The 15,341-nt window shown below is 40.7% G+C and overlaps 1 protein-coding gene across 1 annotated transcript in view; it reads left to right on the forward strand.

Moving 5' to 3' along the window:
* The window catches only part of LOC110368697, an 81,877-nt gene that overhangs the window by 48,320 nt on the left and 18,216 nt on the right, over window positions 1–15,341 (forward strand). Inside the window, exons 4-10 of the mRNA XM_036143793.1 lie at window positions 324–441; window positions 4,297–4,420; window positions 5,806–5,879; window positions 6,723–6,780; window positions 7,213–7,248; window positions 7,607–7,820; window positions 9,402–10,055. Of these exons, the coding sequence (XP_035999686.1) occupies window positions 324–441; window positions 4,297–4,420; window positions 5,806–5,879; window positions 6,723–6,780; window positions 7,213–7,248; window positions 7,607–7,820; window positions 9,402–10,055 (1,278 nt within the window). The remainder of the gene's footprint in view (window positions 1–323; window positions 442–4,296; window positions 4,421–5,805; window positions 5,880–6,722; window positions 6,781–7,212; window positions 7,249–7,606; window positions 7,821–9,401; window positions 10,056–15,341) is intronic.

The raw sequence follows: 15,341 nt of genomic DNA on the forward strand, positions 1-15,341 counted from the left end.
TTGGGGAAACTCATGGCAGACGCAGAATATTAACCGGCTTTATCTGTTCCAAAATCAGCTTTGCTGTGTGTTGTTGTCCTTGTGGAAACACCAGCTGTGCTAAAATTTTAACCGTTCAGCTACTCAGTTAATGTGAGCCAGTTCTTCCTCATTACTCGATGCACAAGTACCATTGGTAGCATAACAGCCCGCATCATGACCCTACCATCAACATGCTTTACAGTTTGTACAGTGTTTTAGTTTTAAAAGCCTCAGCCTGAATCCCTCAAATACACCTAAATTATATGTTGCTGATGTTGCTTCGTGTTTGTGTGTTTCTACAGCGAGATCAGCAATCTGGAGTCAGATCTGGTGGTGGAGCTGTGGAACAAAGGCCTGATCTGGGACACCATGATCGGCACGGCTCTGATACCGCTGGACACCATTCATCAGTCTGATGAGGTAATTAAAGTTGTTTTTTTTCTCCAATTTACTGAAACGTTACTGTGCCTATTTTAAGTACAGAAGTTCTTGTACATTTTTACTCATCATTTAGTTCCTATGCTCCACTGATCTGGAACAAACTCCCCTAAAACTGGAAAAGTGCTGAAAGCCTGAGTTCCTTTAAATCAAGATTAAAAACACATTTGTTTAGGATTGCCTTTGATTGATCTAGATAAACTATTTTACTAAAACATAATTTTGAAGTTTGTCATCCAACTGTTTTTAATATTTGCTTTTAGTTTCCATTTTCCGATGTTTTATTTTGTTTCGTTTCTTGTACATTGTATTCCAACTTTTATTCTGTTTTTATTTTCCCATATTTTAATCACGTAAAGCACTTTGCGTTGTCTTTGTACTGAAATGATGTGTGAAATGTGACCTCAGTTTAAAGAGTATTTTTGGTATTTGTTGCTTATATCACCTGAATCAGTGAGGAGTTTGTTCCAGGCTGTGCCATGGTTGTGTGGGGCCTCGTTGGTAAAACCTGGGAGAGGTGGCCAAGTTTATCTGGATGAGCTTAAAAAGGGATCGTGAAGATTTAGTTATCAACTTCTGAGATATACGTGTGAATAAACCAAGCTCAGAGACACGATTAAACTCGCAACTTTAGATTTTAATTATGTTAACACAACAAACAGTGAAGCTTATTCTTTGCACTCTTACGAAACAAACTCGGCAATTCCTTTGAATTTTACCTTTTTAACTTTTAGTTTTCTGAAACCATGAAATCAAATTTAATACAATTCTTATTCTCAGTAAACAAATATAAAAATGTTATATCTGTGGTCTGTGTTACAATTCAAGCATTTTTAAGGGAACCCTCTGATTGTTTGGGGGCCCAAACAATCAGGGAGGCTTAGTTCATGTATGCCTTGGGCCGGCACAGCTCTTAATGTCACTCCTTGAATAAAATCAACATTTCCATACAACAGGTTGTACTTTCTCTCACTCTCAGTGTGTCGGTTTAAATTTTACTTCTAACTTTCAGTTTTTAATTGAGTTGGAAAAAGAACTGTCTCCCTGCTGGCCTGGGAACTGATTAATAATCAGACAGCAAAAGGTGCTTAATGGGAGACATTTTTATAACAGAACCTGGACCAGGTGAAACTAAAACCATCCCACTTGAGGCGTTCTGGATTGAGCAAATTTAACTTATACAGTCTGTATAGTCCAGTTAGCGATTATTCGATGGCTAAATTAGATGAAAGATGATTTCAGTAATCGACTAATAGCGTTTAAGCCGATTAATTGCCCATATTCCTCTGCGGTTTACCCCTCAGACGACTTTTGCTGCTGTCAAAAGGCTCCTTTGAAAATCAAATCACAGAGAGGGTTTCTAAAGTAACTTTCATTAAATTAAACGTATTAGCAAAAGGAGTCTTTCACGTCTTTGCTTGGAACTACATTAACAGTATTGATGATCAGCAGAGGAGGGAGACCCATTATAAGCATCAATACATACTATTGATGCACAGATGTGAATTACTGCTTTAAGACACACCTAGAGAAACACTAATATATCCTTTAATGAGCATTTTTGTTGTGGTCGTTCATGTCTTGTTGTTTTTTTCACCTGCTTTTTATTCCTTTAAACTGCTTTTATTTTGTAAATATATTTTTTCAATTGGCTCTAAGATGTAGTTGGTCTATCAGGTCTAGCTCTAGAGTGGTTTAACTCCTATCTTTCTGGCAGAACATTTAGTGTTTTTGCAAACCGTATCATTAAGTAATTTCCCTTTGGGATTATTAAAGTATGTCTGATTCTAATATCAGACTCTGAGTACCTGTGGAGTACCACAGGGTTCAGTCACGGTCCTGTTCTCTTTCCTTTCTATATTTTCCTCCTGGCACAAATAATCAAGCATTTTCCTGATGTGTCTCATTATTTCTATGTTGATGATATTCAGCTCTACTGTTCATTTAGAACATTTTGACCAAAGTATTAGTTTAATTTCAGATATATTAAATAGTTTTTTAGGTCAATATGCAGCACTTGGTGTGTATAGATGCTCTGTTCGGGCCACCCTTCTTCAAAAACTCGACTATGTAACTTGAGAGGGCCGGGTCCCTTGCTGGACGGGTCATGTGACCTAGAGTGCCGCTCTGGGTCACATGACCTAGGTTGGGCTGGGTGTCATCTAGGATGAGCCGATTCAATACGATTCTCGATACACAGCTCAGCTTGATTTGATTTGACTCCAGTATCGATATTTATTACTTTCAAATTAATGCTCAAAGTCATTAAATCAAAAAAACAGCCAAATATTATATTTATGTTCAATTTTTTTAACACTGATATATTAACAGGAAAACAAAGTGCATTTGGTTCAATGCATTTAACGTATCACAGAAACCAAAAATGTGCCCAAAGCTTTGATTTCAGGGGCGAATGTGCTTCTAAAATCCTGTCGGCCATTCTGCAAATTCGTCTCACTTGCTCTTCCTCACTGTGAACAATAATAACACCACCTAGAGGTTGGGAGGTATACTGATATTGAAAGCCAGAATATTGATATTAAATCGTTTTTAAAAACATCAAAAAATAATCTTTGTATGTATTTCTATTCACAGCCCTAGTTAATACCAAACCTGGAAGCAGTGAAAAGTTTAATTTTGTCTTCCATAGTGTTGTTTATTATCAGAAACTAGTCGAATCGCCTAGTTTAACATTAATTTTCGTGGGAATGTACCCGCATCAGTGGGGAAAGTCCTCCTCATTTGCACGAAGCACTTGAAGGATCAAAGCTTCAGTAATTTTTGCCGGTAGTGAAGAGGGACTTCATCTGATCGAGGGCTCAGTTCCTTCAGAGTCTGAAAACGAAGGACACAGCAAAGCGTTCAGCTGCTGATAACTTAGAAATTTCTACAGACTTTATTCTAGGTATCATAGCGTTGCTGTGCGCTCGCCTTTAGTTTCTTAAGAGCACAACCGTAGTGCCTCTTTTGAGTAGAATATAAGCGGCATTGTTTCCTCCTGCTCTGGGTCAGACTCTGGCTCCGACGTGTAAGCCTGGATGGAAAACGTCTGCCGCTGATGTTTTGTCAAGAAATCTGGGAATAAAAAGTTTCTCTTGTGCTCGATAATAGTATCTTGGCCATTAAACTACAAAAAATGTTGAAGAGGGTGGAGTTGGAGAATGGTGGGGGGCCGGGCGTGAAGGGCTGCATCAAAACGTAACGGAAAAGGTCTCAGAGGCTGCTAATGGGTTAGAAGAGGAGTCTCTGGAGCTTCACTGACGAAGAATTCAGACCAAAGCATCGCAGTTCCCGTTTTTACAGACCCCCAAATGGAGGATTTGAATGAGAAAAGGAAGGATTTAAAACATTAATATTTACCCTTTAACATTTTCCAGTGCTTTAAACTCTTATTATCTTATGATCCGTAGCTGCAGGATAACAAGTCCACTCTGCTTCCGATGGTTTTAATAATTTGTACAATATTTGCAATTACGAAGAGATCTTAAAGGCAAGATTTATTTGTATAGCACATTTCAGTACAAAGACAATGCAAAGTGCTTTACATGATTGAAATATAGGAAAATTAAACAGAATAAAAGCAAGTTGGAATAAAATGTAGGAACAAAATAAAACATGGGAAAATAGAAACTAAAAGCAAATATTAAAAACAAGAAAAAATGAAACTTTATCACAAACCTATATCAGTGAGCTTTTAGTTAATAACCTCTCATGATACAAAAAGCAGCATTTTCTGTTGACAGGCGTAAAAAGCTGTCTGTCATTTTCTTCACTTTCTCCCTATTTTTCTTTCTTAATCAACATTTTTTTCTGTGTCTTTGCTCTTCTGTTTTCCAGGAGGGACCAGGAGAGTGGACTGCTCTGGACTCTGAGGTGTTAATGAAGGAGGACCAGATCTGTGGAACCACCAACCCAACTGCACACCAGGTGCTGCTGGACACCCGCTTTGAGCTTCCCTTCGGTGCGTATCACGGCGTCACTGACAGAAAAACTGAGACTTTCAGGGAACCTGGTGGTTTAAGATGTTAGAGGACAGAAGTGTAAATAAAAAGGAAACAGGCAATGCTTCACAATAATCCTTTAAAAATTCCTGACAAAATAACTGAAACCGCGCTAATGACTGGACTAGAGGAGCACATTAACGCTAATATTAATATTCAGCAAAACATTTTTATCCTCTTTCAGAAAACTTAAATCTAATATTATTTACTTATTTGGCACATTAGTGGTATCAGATGAAAATGTAATAAGGTATTCATCTGATACCACTAAAACATGTTTTTTGTTCAGGCCAGTAATAGAGAAGACTGTGGAGCAGCTGTTCTAATCGATTTGTTCAATTAAGTTTCATCAAGGAAAGAGGGATTCACCTTTTTAGGGATGTAAAAAAGTGTTTTGGAAGAAGAAGACGACCACAATTGTTATTGCAGTTGTACGTTCCACCTAAATCTGTCTTTTGCACTTAAAATGCATTTACGGGGAGCAAACTGGGGCCTGTGGGTATGTATATATATATATATATATATATATATATATATATATATATATATATATATATATATATATATATATATATATATATATGCTTTAGAAATAGCATTCTTAGATCAACTATTGATGTTACTTGTTATTTGAGGTAGTGATGCACGAGATCTCTGCTTTGACTTCAGCTTTGGCCATCTTTGTTTGGTCATGTTACAATGATGGTGATGCACCACAGGCTTATGGGCTGTTTAAGTTAAGCAGAGAGGTGATGTCAGCAGTGTGGTAGTTTTTTTCTAGGGTCAAATGAGTAGGGGAAATATATGTAATTACATATAAGATCGCTTTTTGGCCATAACAGCAATATCAGTATCTGTTGTTGAAACTTTATGTCAGTGTTTCCCTAATTGAAAGTATGAAGATTTATTGTATTGTATTTATATGAAAATTGTTCCTTTCTTCTTCCTCTGCTTTTTCTTTTGTCTCATTTTTAAAATCTGTATTGGCTTTGCAACCCCAAAGCTGCTGGTTAATAAAAAAAAAAAAAAAATTAAAGAGAAGTTCCCTTTTAACCGTCATCAAAATTGCATGAATATAAGCTTTGAGCACATCAAGCAGCTTGAAAGGGAGAGTCCACCGAGGATGGGGGGGGGGGGGGGGAGAAGAGGGATAAGGGTGGAGCCCCAGCGCTCCTGGTCCGTCATTTCTTTCTGCACTTTGGCTGACTTAACTTCCCGTTTTTCATGGATCAGGTGTTTTTATTGTTGCCTTTTGTTTTCTTCATCCGTCATTTGAACTATCCCTCCTGTCCATGCCTGCAGCTCTTTGCTAACTTTGTCACTTTCCTCCATTTCCACCATGCAGATATCCCAGAAGACGAGGCGCAGTACTGGACCAGTAAGCTGGAGCGGATCAACACCATGCAGATACACGATGAGGTCGGTTCACTAATTGTTTCCTGCTATTAATCTTTAAAAAGGCTAATATTCCACTTTCTGTAACCTATTTGTTCCTATGTGAAGTGCATTTGGACTTTTGCATGCATACAGTAAAGAGTGAATCTACAGTATTCTGCATCAGTAGTTTTTATCTAAAAAAGAAAAAAAACATATGAGTAATATTTTTACCTATCAGATGGAGTTTTAACACAGATTTAAAAGGAACCTGATTAAATATTTATTTTATTTTATTCCCATATTCTGTGAAGGGGCTATTTCACATATAGAAATTTAAACTCTGGAGGAAATTAAACTCAGTCTTCTTCTAAGATACCAGAACTAGAGTTTTAATCTAAATTAAACTCAATGTCTTCTGAAATATCACAGGCAAAAAATAAAATATAATCTTAAGTATGAACACATGTTCAACACAACCCCCGTTTCTCCCAATGTTTTTATGACGAAATATTCCATATTAATAAAAGTTTTATCCAGAAAAAGTAACAAACATCCAAACTTTATAGTTTCACCTGGAGCTACTGTTATATTTTGACTGTTGACTTAATTGTTTATTGTTATGCATATTTTTCCATTGAAGAAATGCAAACTAATCTTCAACAAATTAAAACAATATACCAGTTTTTTTCCTTTTTAGTTTTGGTTTTATCACAAGATCAAACTCAGCGTCTCCCTCTACTGAGGCTTGTTTGGCTCTTTGCTGCCACCTTGTGTTAAATTAAGGCAATGATTGCAGGGAACAGCTGTGGGAAGCCGTTTAAACCAATTTTATTCTTTATTTTTTAAACCTTTCCTGATTCTCCTCTATTATTTTTGCTGCTTCAGTATCCTTTACCAGGAGAGGTCCCGGGAAGAAGAAAGCCATCTATGCCCCCACAATGCTGTAAGTCCATCTAAAATATTATTAAACTGTATTTGGAAATCCTCCATGCCATTAAAAACAACAGTTTCAGTTATTAAGTAAGTTTTTAAATGTTAACTGATTAATAGAACTGTACAAATGTGGATCTGACTTTATTTTAAAACAACAAACCGGACTTATGATCGATGCATTGACGCTAATTAGAGGGGACAATTATAAGAATTATAAAAGTAATTTGTTTTTTTACATATTTCACACTTTCATAATAAAAGAGGATTTATGTTATCAGTGCAACCCAGTGCTTCACACATCTATCATCAAGTCAAACACATTTGGTTGTGTTTTACTTTCATGCAAAAACCTCATTTGGCCATGGCAACACAGCTACTGGTTAATTTCTCCAGTAATAGGCTTTACTTCTCTTTTTTTGGAAACTCTCCTTCATTCCACCAGGCAGCTGGAGTTATTTTGGATGGACTGACCAGCAAAGTATGTGGTTATTTATTGATTTTCCTCATGTGAGGCATTATTCTCTCCATGTTTGCATGTTGCAGAATGGCTCATCATCTCGCCACAAATCATCCTAATATGTGTCCTGTCCTACTGGAAGTACAAACATGTTGGCCTGTCCTGTTGTGCAGTGTTTTATTTGGAGTCACATTGTTTTACACTGAACTTTCACCAGTGTTCCTCCTTCTTGTGTTGTTTGCATGCTACCACAAGAGGGCGCTATTGTTCAGATATTTTAATTGCCTGAATGCCTTTTTCCCATTTTTGAAACATCCTAATCGAATGAAAGAAAAGGTGGAAATGCTTCTCCAAACTATTTGCATTGTTTCCAACCCAGCGTATGACGACCACGACAGCGCCGTGGACGACCGAGACAGCGACTACCGCAGTGAGACGGGGAACCGACCGCCGCCCTTCCACAACGCCTCCCAAACAAATTCGTCTGTCCACCAGTACCCCATAGGCCGCAGGCCCCAACGTCAGAGTCCATGTAGGGAGTCTGACTCTGTACAAAGTTATGATCTAGACTATAGAGAAATGAGGGCAAACAGGTAAACACAAACACACTCACACACACATTTTTCTACCTGTACAGTGTAAATATATATATATATATATATATACACACACACACAGCCTTGGTCAAAAGTTTTAGCAGTGACACAAGTGTGATATTTTTGGCTTCATCATTTTCAGATTTTTTGCTTTTTAAATTACATAATACAATCAGAACAATGACAATATTCAGGATTTTGGTGAGTTTTGCTTGAAAATTCCTATTTTTTGACAATAACAAATAAAAAAACAATTCAGATCTACAAACATTTAATTTATTTTTCTAATGAGGCAAAATATATATTAATGAACATTAGCACCTAAATTTATGAGTGGCAAATTTTCATCTTTAGTCAAACTGTTAGGCTGATGTCAACGAAATGAAAAAAAACACTTTAACATTCAGAAAGAGGATTCATCATTTAATTTAGCACCAGTCTACTGCTTCCTGCCATTGCTTCCTGCAGAACGTCAGTCTATCCTTGCTGTTTTTCTTTGCTGCCCCACTAACACCCACCTGCTGCAGACGTTGAATGAACTCTGCACCGGCGGCCACATGTTGATCGCTGTTCAGAACGAGGCTGTTGGCCTTGCTGGACACCGTTAGACGTCCCTTCTTCGCTGCAGCTTAATCTCACAGTTTGAAGTTCTGGATGATCGAGAACCGTGGAGGAGCAGTTTTCTTTCACGTTTGTTTCCAATTAAGTGCAAAACAAAGAAAACTGCCTGCTTTACTTCACACACAAAAACATGACATTTTAAGCAGATTTGAAGCTTCTTTTATAGCATGAAGACTGTGGATTAGATTATACTGATAAAATGACTATAGTGGAATATAAATTAATTGGTAATAGTTGCAGAAATATGGCAAACCTGACTTTTATCGGTAATTTTGAAATTTTATATAGAACAGAAGATTAGTGCAAAGCACTTAATAATACACAACAAAGAAAAGTAACATGGGGGTGAGGCTGGTATGATATATGTTTTTTTTTTTTTTTAAAAGAAGCAAAAACCAACAAAATGCCACACAGATTACGTTTTGCTCAGTCTCACTTAGCCAAACATGACACGTTAACATAAAGTAATAAAACTCTTTAAAACGAATGGATATGCAGGTAATTGCTTTACATAATAATCTCAAACCGATGTGAGACAATGAGTTTTTGAAAATATGACGTTTGTGTCACTGGAAACACTTTTTGCCATGGCTTTTTTAGTTTATTATTACCTAAGATAATGTTACAATAAAATCTGGTTATCATTTGCAGTTAAGGAGTTCACTTTCCTAACCATGTTTAAAAAAACACACACCAAACAAGCTAACAATTTTAAGCCAAAGCTATGAACCTTTGGAAAAGAATCACTAATTTTCTGTTGTTCTAAATGTGAACCTGACTTATTTTATCCATCTTTATGTACATTGACTCTGATTTTCTTTAATCTGTCCTTTTGAATCATTTTAATGCTCATCTTTTTGTTCTTCTTTAATCCCCTTCCTTCTTTTTTTTTCATTCTTTGCATCACATGCTGCTTCTTCCTGCATGATATATATATATATATTTAATCGTGTTTAGACGATCAAACAGTAAGAGAGGAGTTAGAATAATTCCTGTAGACTCTGGGATGGGTGTAGAGGATTGGGAGAGCAAATATAAAGTGCCCGACTCAGGTGTGTTAGATGACTATTTAGATACTGAGCAGAAACTTTGGGAGGATGAAGATAAAAATATCATCTACCGAATCAGTGACAGCTGTGAGTCCAAAGGCAGCAGATTTTATCAGACGGTGGAGTGTGATGAACTGTCCCCGGAGGAGACACAGGAGCAAGATGGCAGGGCCAGGCAGAGGCGTGGCTTTGGCAGCGGAGAGGTACGATTAGTTTACAAGGTCGCCGGCAGCTTTGAGGATGAATCGTCTCCTCCTGAAATTGACATTATTCCATCGGTCAAGCAGCTGCGGCAGCCAACAGACAGAGAAAGTCTGCTTTACAAGACCAGGCTGTGGGCAAAAACCGCCTTGGAAGACACTTTAGAGAACTATGCTGCTTTTCGTGAGCAGGAGGCGGCTCGGGAGGAGGAAGCCGCTCATATCAGAAGACGTATCAAATATAACTCGCTTGGTTCTGATGAGATGCAGTACTCATTCGGATCTGAGGAGGAACTAGAGGATTTAGCTTTCACAGAGGGAGACGGCAATTTTGAATATGAAAGCTACAGCTATCCCTCCAAGTATGTGCAACCTTTCAGAGGACAGGATTTTACAAGCAAAGGCAGAACAGCTAATACTGATCAACAAGATCCGATGTCGTCTCCCGTGGAGGAACCGGGTGATGAATACATAGATCCAATGGGTGAACTGCGGAGCCTAGTTCACTCAGTGTCTGAATACCTGGCTGTAAAAGAGGAGGAGATCAATAACTATGAATCAATGACCAAGCCACCCAGAAGAAAGCTACCTGCCCTGCCTACTGAGGCTAAGAGTTTAAAACCCGAAGACAGTGACGGCGATATGGTCAAACCCGATATTAAAGAGGAAAGTTCTGTTGAACAGGGCATAACTGGAGTGAAAAATGCAATGAGCTCGTTGTTTGGCACAATCACAGGATCAAAGTCTCCGACTGAGGTGGAAGCCTCCGTTATATCTCCATCTCCCCAGGCACCACAGACTGACTCTGGTATTTCTAAATTGTTCTCATTCATCCCTAAAGCTAGTACCGAAGCCTCTGAAACTTCTGGTGCAACTGCAACAGAACCGACTACCTCCCAAACGACACCCCAACCCGAATCAGGAATTTCGAAGCTACTTGCATTTATTCCTAAAAGTGGTGGCCCCTCTCCCCCGGTGGCCATAGTCCCGCCTGCCTCTCAGGAGCCCACAACAGAGAAGAAGTTCTCTCTACAGTCCCTTTTGCCCTTTCAGTCCCCCGAACCCACGAGACAAGCCGATGCCAACCAGACATCGACCCATGCTACCACAGAGGCAAAAGGTGGCTGCGTCAGCTGCTAACCAGTCTGCATCCGGGTTTGAATCTATGTTAGGAAGGTTAAGTCCTTTGAGGCTGTTTTCCAGTGCGCCTTCAACCAGAGAGCCGTCACCTCAACCACCGGAGCAAATAAGTCAGTCTGGTGCAGGTAAAGAATCCCAAACAGGGCAAGTCAACAGAGTCCCCGGTCCTAACAGAGAAGGCTCACAAACAGAGCAGCAGTCATCAGGAGAGATAAGACCAGGTTCAGCAAGTGGATCAGTTGAACTTTTGCCAGATACAGGAAGTGGATCAATCGAGCTTTCCCAAGAAACAATAAGTGGGTCAGTGGAGCTTCTTCCGGAGACTGAGTCCTCTGGTGAGCTACCTGATATTCAGCAAAGAGTCTCTGAAGCAAAACCCCAGGGAAGTTCAGAAGAAACCGGATTCTTCAGTCCTTTTAAGAAATCTCTCTCTACCCTCATGTCAACGGTTCCCCCAGAAAACGCCTCACAGAGTGACGCCAAGCCTGCCGAGGAGTCATTTCTGGGCAGCAAATTAAAAATCCCATTTTTGTCTGAAAATGTTTCCACAGCAGCTGCACCTAAAGCAGAAGGTGGGGTGTTGTCAGGGATTCTTAAATTTGGAACAGGGGAAGATGCTAATGTCACTTCAACTACTTCATCCCCGACTCCTTCTAGAGCCCCCTCTCCAGGTCGAGCTTCACTCCTTGAAAGTATTCCAAAACAAAATACAGGAACCGGCTGGTTTTCTAACCTTTTCAAGGTATCTCCAGCTGAACCTGCGAAGGAACTAACAAAAAGCCAAATGACTCCCACTGTGACACTTACCAAACCCAGTGGTCAAAATGAGCCGCATTGTGATCAAATATGTCCCGACACACCAAAAGACACTGTCTCCCAAGCAGAGCAATCTCCTGAGGGGCAAACACTGCAAGAAGGAAATGTTATTTCACAGGACCAAGGTCCTCCCAAAGTCACAGAAGGAACATCAGAACCAGAAACCACACAACCTCAGGGACTTCTTTCTGGTTTGTTGAGAATGGGGCCAACAGAACCGGCTTCATCTGAAAAGAAAACCCATGAAGGGGATAATCAGTCTCATCAGGGTGGTTTGTTCTCAGGTATTTTTTCATCACCTTCCCAGACTTCCTCCCAACCACAACAGAGTTCTGGCTCACAACAATCAGGAGTGTTTTCTGGATTTCTAAAGCTAGCCTCTGACACCGTTTCAGCTACTACAAATCGGACAACAACCCCAGGAGGTGAATCTGGCCAAACTCCATCTCAAGGACAAGGACTCTTTTCTGGACTGATGAAAAAAGCAACAGATACAGTAACTGGGTCTCAGCCAGCTCAGTCGGGTCAAGAATCTCAGCCAAGAGAAGCTAACCAAACAATGAGTAAGGATGGACCAGAACAAAGCATTGGTCAAGAGTCAGCTTCTCATGCTGAGCCGAAAGGGCTTTTTTCAGCGTTTAAATTGGGATCCACAGAAAGTCTTCCTGGTGACAAAGGTCAAGCAGACCAGAAACATGGGCAAGTTGTAGTCCCAGCCAACCAATCAAAGCAACCACAACAAACCAACACAATTACAGAACAAGCAGCACCGAAACCAACAACAACGCCTCAATCAAGTGGATTACTCGGAGGTTTGCTAAAACTCACAGAATCTGCACCCCAGCAAGCATCTGCTGGTCAAGGAGGTCTGCTGTCTGGTCTGTTTGGAATTGGTGCACAAGAATCTGCTGCTGTAAACCCAACACAACCCTTACAAACCCAACCACAGAGCATAAAATCTGAGAACCAACCGAGTCAGCGGCCAGGCAGTGGACAAAACCTTCAACAACAAAACCAAGCGCCTCCACAGCAGCAGCCGAGTGGTGCTGGAGGGATGCTTAGTGGATTATTTAACAAAATCGCAGACGTGGGTATGCCCCAGCCAACAGTAGTGAGTCAACCAACTCAGCAGCAACCCCAAAGACCAGGCCCCAAGACAAGTCAGCAACCACCCAATCAACAGGGGGGCTTTCTATCTGGGCTGTTCTCCCCAGGGTCTAATCCTCCGGCTCCACAGCAATCCCCACAGGGTAACAGACAACCTCTGCGGAGGCAAAACCAGATACCTCCACAACCTCCTGCCCCTGCTCCAGAGCCAAAGCAGGGTGGGCTATTGTCAGGACTTTTTAATAAATTAGGTTCCAGTGATAATGTGTCACAACAGCCCAGTCAGCCATCTGCTCCTCAGCCGGCCAGTAAACCCGGTCAGCCGTCCAATGAACCGTCGCCTCAAACCAGTCAGCAAGGAGGATTTCTATCTGGTCTGTTTGGACAGTCGCCACCTCAACAACCTCAAGCACAGCAACAACCTAGTAAAATCACAGGCCCTCAACAAACTGCAACCCAGCAGGCTAATCAGGGTGGCGGCCTGCTTTCAGGTATACTGAAGCTTGCATCTGGTGACAATGCACCACAAGAACAACAGTCAACAAAACCTCCTCAGGTTAGAGAAGCAGCTGTTAAGTCAGGACAAAATCCACCCCAAGCTGAATCTGGGGGCCTATTCTCTGGACTATTAACCAAACTTTCAGCCACTGTAGAGCAGTCATCATCACCTTCTGATCAGGTAACACCTGAGTCAACTCAAAAACAACAGCAGCAGCAGCAACAGCCACGTTCAAGTCAGAGTAGACCGCATATTCAGAGAACGAAACCAGTAGAAGTGCAATCCTTCCAGGAAGCGTCCTCTGATAGGGAGTCAAAAGCTCCACCTCAAAAAGGTCTTCCTTCCAGTCTGTGTAGTGTCGCAGAAGAGCCGCCGTCGAAGATCCAGGAGCAAGCTAAACCTCAGCCTGGGAAGGAAGAACCGAAAAACAGCGCTGCTGGGACATCTCCTGGCTTGTTATCCCGCATTTTCAAAACAAGCACTAGCGACACTAGCACTTCTGCTCCTGAGAAGGAAAAGGAAAAAGCTCCTCTTGGTACAAATGAGGATAAAATTCCCTCAAGTACAGAAACACTCACAGCTGCTGCTAATTCAGCTAATCGAGTTGTTGGAACCCATGAACCACTTCCACAGTCACAGGTTGGACAAGATCCTACTATTACCCCAGCGCAACGTTATCTGGAGGAAATTCAGCGTCTCCTCTACGGAACGGCAGATGAGTATGGTTACAAAGACCTGTTATACAACTTTACAGAACATGGGGTAATTCCACCAGAGTTATATGAACATCAGTGTCTCATAGAAGCTCTGCTTTGGCAACAACTCAATGATTATGTCCAAGCTGAAGCTGTTGCCTCTCAGGTTCAGATTCCGAACTACGCTTGCCAAGGCTATACACCTCCAACAGTTGCAGAACCTCAACTACACAGCCACATCCCTTTAAATCCTAAAGCGATGAACATCAGTGACTTCAACGTACCTGCCCATCCTTGGCGGGATGCTACCGTCCAGCTTTTTGAGAGTCGAAACCGCTTTTTTGAAACAGGCGAGGATCTAATATTGTTTGACATGAGCAGCAAGAACAAGAAACCTTGGAGCAGCTGTGAGCATTTGAATGATCTTGACAGGAATAGTAAACCATGGATTGGAAGAGGTAGTGCCATAAATCTATCTATGAACAAATCAAAGACGCGTCTAAGTAGGTGTCAGTCACTAACACAGTGGCAAGGTCAAGAATTTAGCAAAGTAGAGGACAAATGTGTCGCCGACAATTATTTGAAAGATGACAACTTTGATTTAAAATCAGCAACTGACTTTTTAAAGCGGCTTGCAGCAAAAAAAGGCCCCGTTGACTTAAGACGTGGTGCTCTTAATTTAAGCAGGTCAGCAGGCACTGCGGGTGATACAGATGAAGATATGCTGTTTGAGGATTCTGAGTGGTACCAACAGTGGCTGTCACTATTAGAACATGGACTTTGGTGGCCGGCTGAGGCAGGGGACTGTGGATATTATGTTTATACTGATGAAAACTACATTTATTCTCTTTTAACTGACAAGACTGGAAGGCATCTGTATGCCTGTGCTACAGAAGAGGAAATGCAAACTTTAGGAAATATCACTGAAAACATTGCCAAGATTCTGAAACAAAAAGAAGCTGACAAAATGACCCTCTGCGGTTTCAAGATCCCCCTGAATGATGAAAACAAAGGCTTCTGGGTTTCAGACAATCGGCAGAATGAGTTATTAATAAATGATGCACCCATGGATCTGACAGGTGCCCTTAAAAAGGGGGAAAAAATAATGAACATGAATTTGCAAAGTTTCTCTCAAATGTTTCAAGAGTCTGTATCTTCCCAAGCTGAGCTACCTATTGATTTTAGTGTGTTTAAGCTTAAAAAGATAAAGGTGGAGTCTGTCCAAAATGGCTTCACCTGTCAAGAGGAGACAATAGAAGCAGCTGATTTTAGTTTGAAGTCTCTAAAAGGGGGTCACGGAGGGCCCTACTGGAAGGATCAAGGAATTAAAGATATACTCTCACCTGGACGTTCTCCTCAACCTTTCTCGACACAAATATCTCAAAACCGAC

This window comes from Fundulus heteroclitus, chromosome 12 (assembly GCF_011125445.2).
Source record: "Fundulus heteroclitus isolate FHET01 chromosome 12, MU-UCD_Fhet_4.1, whole genome shotgun sequence".
In the NCBI taxonomy this organism is placed as follows: Eukaryota; Metazoa; Chordata; class Actinopteri; order Cyprinodontiformes; family Fundulidae; genus Fundulus; species Fundulus heteroclitus.